At 45.9% G+C, this 8623-nt stretch overlaps 1 protein-coding gene across 6 annotated transcripts in view; it reads right to left on the bottom strand.

The window, feature by feature from the left end:
• tiam1b (TIAM Rac1 associated GEF 1b) overlaps positions 1-8623 on the bottom strand; it is a 46529-nt gene that overhangs the window by 7392 nt on the left and 30514 nt on the right. For all 6 annotated transcript variants that reach the window (XM_061826578.1, XM_061826574.1, XM_061826573.1 and 3 more), the window contains 7 exons: positions 8363-8467; positions 8192-8273; positions 7545-7631; positions 6248-6460; positions 5649-5752; positions 1371-1553; positions 10-78 (listed from right to left, as the gene is read on the bottom strand). In XM_061826578.1, coding sequence (XP_061682562.1) covers positions 10-78; positions 1371-1553; positions 5649-5752; positions 6248-6460; positions 7545-7631; positions 8192-8273; positions 8363-8467 — 843 coding nt within the window. The remainder of the gene's footprint in view (positions 1-9; positions 79-1370; positions 1554-5648; positions 5753-6247; positions 6461-7544; positions 7632-8191; positions 8274-8362; positions 8468-8623) is intronic.

The raw sequence follows: 8623 nt of genomic DNA, 5'->3' as shown, positions 1-8623 counted from the left end.
ACGACGTACCTCATCCTGGCTGAGGAAGGTCTCTTTCTGCAGTGGGCTCAAATATCTCCCGATGAGGCAGTTGAGGTCCTGCAGAAGACAAAGAATTTGTTTGGATGACATTGATTGGTTGCATAAAAACAACAAAAACCTGCAGGATCGAAAGAGGTTGCAAAGATGTCATGTCATGTACGAGCGCACTCGTGTGCTCGCTTGCGTGTGAAAATTTACAAAAAAAAAAAAAAAAAGATGTGAACAGTCTTGATGTGATACATTTAAATTGTATTGATAATAAAGACACTACAATGCCCCAATTATTATTGCCATTACATAAAAAAATAAATGAAGTGCAATAAAGAATATATTAAATTATTAAATTCTAAACGAATAACTACACTATCATGGTTCAATTATTATGATAAAGATTGTCCATCCATCCATTTTCTTAGCCGCTTATCCTCACAAGGGTCACTGGGAGTGCTGAAGCTTATCCCAGCTGTCAACTGGCAGGAGGGGGGGTACACCCTGAACTGGTTGCCAGCCAATCGCAGGGCACATCGAGACAAACAGTCGCACTCACAGTCACACCTACGGGCAATTTAGAGTGTCCAATTCATGTTGCATGTTTTGGGTATGTGGGAGGAAACCGGAGCACCTGAAGAAAACCCATGCAGGCATATGCAAACTCCACACAGGGGGGTCCGGGATTGAACCCGGGACCTCAGAACTGTGATATACATAATAATGTTAATGACCTAAATATTAAGTAATAGATCTGCTGCCCCAAATTTGGTGAAAAATACACAAATGTTAAATACATGATCACAACTGACATGTAGCGTTCTAAATAATGCCAAATTATTAAATATTGCATAATGTGTTTTATTAGCGGTGGGGGACAAGTGCGTAACAGAGTAGAACAAGTTTGGTGCTGCTCAGTTCTGCCATATGAAGAATTTAATACTATAATATTTCCAAAGTGCTTCAAAGGTTAAAAAGTGAAGGATTAATAAATCATAAGCAACCTTTCAAATCCACAAAAACATTCTAAGGCTAACCTTTTTAGCACTGACCACTTCAAGGTTTTAGACACACCGACAAAAATACATTTTACATTTATTTTCATTTTGTGTGTCCATTGGTTACAATTCATCGATCAGAGAATTACAACCTCCGTTGAAGCCTACGACACGAAGTAACATCACCGCATTTTACTGAGACAACATCGATCACGCGCTATTAGATTAGACTCACAAGCTCACTCCGTCGAGCCCACTTTTACTGGACAGACAAAAAGGGTCAGGCACTAAAACAAGACCCAGCTGCGTCCCGCCGTCTCGGGCCACGGATCGAAAGCAAGAAAACCCCCCAGGTCTACTTACTTTGACGTAGGTGCGCTCCGTCTCCACCAGCTCGCTGATGACCTTGCGCAGTTTGTCGGCGTCCGAGAGTTGGCGGAGCGCGGGCGGGAAGGGCGAGTCCGGGCTGGGCGAGGACGAGGACGGGCACTCCGGGGGATTCATGTCATGGAGGCTGCGGCAGAAGGCGGCCACTTGCTCTGTATTCTGAATGGAGCGACAATCACAAACACTCAGAAATGTGCGGCGGCTCCCACGCTCACTTCCAGAGTGCGCGCACTCATCGGGACCGAAACCGGCAATGAGGTGGGCACAGGAATAGATATACAGTATGCACCTATGTCATAAAACAAAAAAGAAAAAAAAAATCATTTGCTCTGTTTTGAGTGTGTCATAACTGCGGCTCGTTCTTTTTCCAGGGTGTTTTCCTCCTACGGATGCCGCCGTAAGTGACTCATCTCATCTCGCGCTATCAACAAAATAATACACATAACATACGGGAGGGGGGGAGGGGGGTTGCCGTGGAAACCAGCCCTGATCAGCATTACACTGTAATTTGGGGGGCAAAAATAGACAAGCCCCTCCATCACTCAGTGACAGCGCACCATGAATGTTGTAGTTACTTTGTTGAACTTTTTGTGCGGAGGCTTCATTGTATCGTCACGGAATTGTTTTGAGGGGGCGGTCCCGTTGCTGCTGGTAACCCCCACCCCCGGCCCCTTCCACCTTGGGGGGTCTAATGGCAAGTTTGGCTTTTGTAATCTTTATGACCAGGGCAAGGGATTGAGAGGGTCGTACATTGCATCCATCAAGACAATATACATATTTTCACTCAAGGGTGCAGCACTTCATGTGCTTGCTCAATTAGTGTGCAGATCAATGCATGTGGCGCATGCAGCGACAAACACTGGGACTGTTTCTGTGAGCTTCTCCTGCTGCTCTTATCCAGAGCAGGGCCATGCCAAGTCCTAAACTATTTACTCACTTAGATTAAGTTTACAAGCAATGTCAAATTTACATCTTAAGACTGAGTTAGGGCTTTAAAAGAGGGTAAGGGTGTCCGGGCTCTCCCTTAAAGATAGGGTGAGAAGCTCAGTCATCCAAGAGGGGCTCAGTGTTGAGCCGCTACTCCTCCGCATTGAGAGGAGCCAGGTGAGGTGGCTGGGGCATCTGATTCAGATTCCCCCTGGACGCCTCCCTGGGGAGGTGTTCCAGGCATGTCCCACCGGAAAGAGACCCCGAGGACGACCCAGGACATGCTGGAGAGACTACGTCTCTCGGCTGGCTCGGGAACGCCTCGGGATCCCTCCAGAAGAGCTGGAAGAAGTGGCTGGGGAAAGGAAAGTCTGGGTATCCCTGCTGAAGCTACTTCCCCCGCGACCTGACCTGGAAAAGCGGTAGATAATGGATGGATGGATGGATGGAGTCCGAAGATGAGGTTAGGGTTTCAAATTAGGGTCTAAAGTTGAGTTTCGGATTTCCATCATGAGTTACGATTTTCACTTCGTGTAATCATACATAATCAGGGTTTTAATAGAGATTTATATAAGAGTTTGAAATTCAAATAAGGGTTATTAACATGCCAGCATGCTAATGCAATGCAAACCGTGCATATTCAAACAAAAGCTGCAGTGTTAACGCCCCTTCCAGTCCAACCACTTTCACTGTTTTCTCCTCTGGAGCAGCCCTCCAACAGTCCAAGTCAGACATTTGCACCGTCGCCATCACAGCTCATAAACACCTCGTGTGCGAGAACAAAAGGAGGACTGTCTTTGGCAAAAGTGTTTACATGCCAATCCAGTAAAAAAAAAAAAAAAAGCAACTAACCCAAACTTTCTTTCGGCTTGTCCCGTGAGGGGTCGCCACAGCGTGTCATCTCAGATGAAACGGTCATATTTGTTTGGCACAGTTTTTAAGTCGGATGCGCTTCCTGACGCAACCCCTCTTGGGGAGTGGGGGCCCCAGTGAGAAATGAACTCATGACCCCTGGTTTACAAAAAAAACAACGCGCTAACCACTGAGCTATGGGTCCCATAAAAATCTGTAATACGCATGCCAGGACAGTAGTTGGCAGCCAAAGCACTCAGGTAACCTAGTTTGTACCTGATCTCTACAAAGTCACAATTTTCTGTCCTGAAAACACAATATTTCCCACTTAATCAATATTTTGAACGTTATTCATTTTTTCCACTGCAACTACAACTTGCGTCAAAGAACTGCAAACATTTGCTATTTGCAGTCTGCCCGCCCCACCCCCCACCACCACCAAATTCCAATGCATTACCAAAATAAACAAAAAACAACACCCGAATTGTCATCGGATTCTGGGCAATCGGCACAACTGTTGTCCTGACGAGGTGAAGTACACGTGCAGAATGCATGGAAACTGCGTGGCTTCTCCCCAGCCACTAGGCCAAGCAAAAAAAAAAACAAAACAAGAGTACAAAGTCAGGTAAGAAGACGGCAAAGAGTGCGAGCTCACCAGATGAAGCATGTCAAAGAGCGAGTCGCAAGAACGCTTCCTGGGATGACTCCACTTCAAGGCGGACATGGCCGGGTGCGGTGAGACCCCCCCACTTTTCTTTTTTACTTGAAACAAGTCCTACTTGGCTTACATTACGTCTGCGGCGGAGAAGTCCATCTCGGCTCCAGTCGGGAGAAAGAGAATTAAGCAGCAGGTGCTCGAGAGACGGAGGAGGAGCCGAGGAAGACGCTCGGCCGCCCACCTCTCTCGCTCCTTCCCGTCTGCTGTGCTTCTGCGCTCTCCTTTCCGCAACAATTCAGCCTTCGGGATGAAGGAAAGGAGTCTCTTCATGGCGGGGCGGGGGATTAACGGCAGCCCAATGCGAATGCAGAGTTTCAGGAGTGGGAAGGTGTGAGGGGAGCGGGGGACAACCACGCTGGAGGGCTTTGGCTGCATCATCACGGATTCAGTGAGAGACAGAACAAGAGGGACTGGTCCTGCACCGAACGCGTGACACTGTCAAAAATGTTAATCCCGACCAGGGTCATTCGGGTTCAAACAAGGGCCACTGTTGCACATTAGCATTTTAGACAAGGGTTGCTTTTTCAAATAAATTGGCATAGTTTGTTTGTCTTGAAATGTGATTTTCAAAAGGCAACGTTAGGAGGTCATATTAGGGTTCTAAGTCTGGGGTATGGTTTCAGGTTAGTTCAAATTAGGGCTCGAAGCCTGGGATAGGGTTTCAAATTTGCATATGCAATCTGAGTTTTAAATGACGCGTGAAGCTAAGGTTAGGGCATCAAATAATACTTTGGGACTTCAAAAAAAAGGGTTAACGTGTTTTTAAGTTAGGGTTCCAATCCAAGGTTTGGATTTCAAGACCAAGTGAGGGTTTGAAATAAGAGTTGAAGTTAAAATTTCAAGCTTGGCCCATGGTTTCAAATTTGGGTGTCATGCCTTGGTTGGTCTTAAAATTAAGGTTTTCAAGGCTGGTTTGGGTTTCAAAACAGTGTAATGATTTTTAATTATGGCTTCATATGAGGGAGGGTTTGAAGTCAAGGATAGAAGCTAGAAAATAAAGGTTCTAAAGGTTTTTAAATTTGGGTTTCAATTCACAGTTCGCAGGTAAAATGTGTTGAATCTCTGTGTAGTAAAGTAGCCCGACTTAAAATTCATATTTTTTATTGAATATAGTTGTTCATATCTACTGTATCTGTCCACTAAAATCCACGCTGAAATTATTGTTTTTTTTCCCCTTGACTCATAACATGATGATCTTTTGTAGTCCATTCAGTGTTGTTGTTTTTTTTTTTTTTTTTTTAAATGTAATCCCGCTCGCTAACAAACGAGGTTGAGATTAAAAAAAAAAAAAAGTTGGAAGATGCAAGGCACGCTGCTGTCGGTGGCGATTTTCTCCTCGCCTGTTCTCTTCAGAAGACAAAAATCTCACTGTGGGTGAAAAAGCACCAAATGTTGCGTTCAGGCTGGCCGGGAGGGAGCGAGGTGCCAGTTCGCACTCGTTCGCGTGCCAGAACATAAAACTGTTAAACGTCCTTTCGGCCATCTTACGTTTTGTTCTCCTTCCCATCGCTGCGGCCGATGTTTTATAATTGCAGCAAACGGGAAATGCATACAAGATGCGGTGCTGCGTTCAAAGCAAAAAAAAAATTCATCTAGAGGCAAACAAACGCTCAGGCTTGTAATGAAATATTTACAACCTGTGCAATGTCCACGTCGCAACGCGTGGAATTTGAAAGGCAGAATGCAACGAACGGCAATAGGGGGAAATCCGCAATGGAAAACATCAAAACCGAATGCGCTATGGGATGTTTTCTTACCTTTCTGCCGTCGTCATTCTGGCCGAAGTTCTCGCAGTCGTCGTCGTCCAAGCTGTCTCCCGAGCTCTCCAGCAGTAGCCCCACGCCGTCGTCCAGGATTTCCTCTGAAAGCCGCACAAAGACCCAGTTACACTTTTGCTGTAAAGTGTCAAAAATATCACAGCTAAGTATTAAAAGGCTCATGGTGACATTTACTTGATTGAGGGCGGACACTGAGAAAACCAAACCATTCTGGAGCGGATTCGGATCAAGGTGCTGCTACAGAAATTTTATTTAAGATGTTACAATTTGGACGGCACGGTAGATCAGCTGATAAAGCGTTGGTCTAACAGTTCTGAGGTCCCGGGTTCAATCCCGTGTGGAGTTTCCATATTCTCCCCGTGCCTGCGTGGGGTTTCTCCGGGCACTCCGGTTTCCTCCCACATCCCCAAAAATATGCAACATTAATTGGACACTCTAAATTGCCCCTAGGTGGGATTGTGAGTGCGGTTGTTTGTCTCCACAACATGTCCGAGCACGTCATGACTTTTCCAAAAAGTCAGTCATGCGTCAAATGGTGCTGCCTCGGCAGAGCTCTCCGTTTGTCCGCTATCGCTCACCTTGGCTCTGGGAGAAGATGTCCGTGTAGAGGTCCTCCTCCACGTCCGAGCGCCGCGGCGGCAGGAAGCAGAGCTGGCGGCGCTCCAGGGGAGGCAACGTGCTGACGGTCAACGCCAGCGACGAGAGCGAGAACGCCGCCTTCATGTCGGAGAAGTCCAGGCTCTGGGCCTCCTTCCCGTTCAGTTGCAGGATTTCGTCGCCTGCGTTTAGACCTGCCCACATCGGCGGACACCGTAAGACGAGAAGCAAGGGCGAGTGCAGAATGTAGCCTTGTCTAGGGCTGACACCAATTAGGGTTTGAAGTCTGGGTTTGCGCAGGGTTTCAAATAAGGACTGGGATTTCATACAATGTTTTAAAGCTGAGGTTTGGGGGTCAAGTTACAGTTTTAAGTCTAGGTTAGGGTGTCACATTTTGGTTGAGGGTTTCAAATCAGGAATTAAAGACCCTGTTAGGATTTCAAATTAAGACTTTAAAAGACTTGGAAAGAGTTACCCAAAAAAAATTCAATCCATCCATTTTCTTCGCCGCTTATCCTCACGAGGGTCGCGGGGAGTGCTGGAGCCCATCCCAGCTGTCAAAGGTCTGGTTGCCAGCCAATTGCAGGGCACATGGAGACAAACAGCCCCACTCACAATCACACCTAGGGGCAATTTTAGAGTGTCCAATTAATGTTGCATGTTTTTGGATTGTGGGAGGAAACCGGAGTGCCCGGAAGAAACCCATGCAGGCATGGGGAGAACATGCAAACTCCACACAGGCGGGTCCGGGATTGAACCCGGGACCTCAGAACTGTGAGGCCAACCCTTTACCATCAGACCCACCGTGGCACCAAAACAAAAAATAAGATTTCATATTCCAGTTTGAATCCAAATTGGGGTTTGAAACCTGGTTTAGGATTTCAAATTTTGGATTTTAAAACCTGGGTTATGGTTTGAAATAAAAATAAGGGTTTTAATTCATGCTTTGGATTTCCATTTTGGGTTTGAAGTATTGGTTGGGTTTCAAGACTGAGATGGGGTTTTAACATCAGGGTTAGAATTTCAAATTGGGTTTAGAGGACAAAGTTAGGATTTCAAATTAGGGTTTTAAGCCACGGTTAGGCCTCCAGAATTGGGTTTAAACGTTTCAAATTAGGGTATCAAGCCCCGGTTAGTGATTCAGGTGTTTCCTATCCAGTGGCCTTTCAAACTGTGCACTTCCACAAAAGCTGCTGCGCCTTTTGCATAAACACGCTCGTAAACACGCACACAGCGGGCCCTCCGCTTACTCCATTAAGTGCTTTCAACGCGACAGACCTTTAGCGAAGGCGAGCCCGCCCGCCCTCACGTCCGTGATGTAAAGCTGCTGCACTCGGTCCTCCTCCACCACCGAGATGGAGAAACCTGGAGGAGGATGCGGAGCGGTTATATAAAACGCCTGGGGGGCCGGGGAGAAGGGGAGTGACCAGCAAAAATGCATCACGCCTTCGATTCACAATATTTCTGAATCAACTAAAGAAAGACATCTGAATCGGTTACAAATAAAGAACAGGGATGGCGAATATTAAAAATGCATCTTAGAATGTGACCAATGTGAGAATTGGTTTATCAAATACATTTGAATCAGTTAGAAATACATGTGAGTCTGTTATGAATACATCTGAATCATAAGTAGGAAACAGCTACGAATACATCTGAAACTCAAACGAATGTATATGTGAATCCATTTTTCGAGACTAGTTGTAACATTGTTCCAAATACACTGGAGTGAGTCCTGAAACCATCTGAATCGGTCACAGATACAGATGGGTCTTTTTGATATAGATCTGACAGTTACAGATACATATGAATCAGTTACAAATACATTTATTTGAAATACTTGGGAATACATCAGTTCTGAACACACGTGAATCCGTTGAGCTAAACTGGATCAACAGACTTGAGGTAAGTGAAGCGTTCCCTACCGTAACCAATCATGCATGACTCGTCTCGGTCAAACTGGACCACTTTTGTGATTTTGGGGCAGAGTTCAACTTCTTTGTAAAGCTGTTGGAAACCGAACAAAATAAATGTTAGGATAGCTAACACTGATCAGGAAGCCTGATTTGGATGTGTTCCGACAAGACCTCACGTACCAGGTCGCACACGTCCTCTTCCGGTTTGGGGATGTAGAACTGAACTCGGTTGTCGATGAGGAACTTGAGCCGAAGGTAGTGCTTGGTGGGATCCAGGTGGTGGGCCTGCACGCGAGAAAGTGACGACCATAATTATTCGCTTTCACGATCTTATGTGCACTATGTGGCAAAAACTCCCGATTGCACAACTACTAAACAAATGAATTTGTCATTTGACTCAGTGATTGAGAAAACGAGGTCAAAAGCTCAGAATGTGATTCC

This window comes from Syngnathoides biaculeatus, chromosome 8 (assembly GCF_019802595.1).
Source record: "Syngnathoides biaculeatus isolate LvHL_M chromosome 8, ASM1980259v1, whole genome shotgun sequence".
NCBI classification, from domain to species: Eukaryota; Metazoa; Chordata; class Actinopteri; order Syngnathiformes; family Syngnathidae; genus Syngnathoides; species Syngnathoides biaculeatus.
The sequence above is the reverse complement of the archived record's forward strand: the minus strand, read 5'-3'. Positions and strand labels throughout refer to the sequence as shown.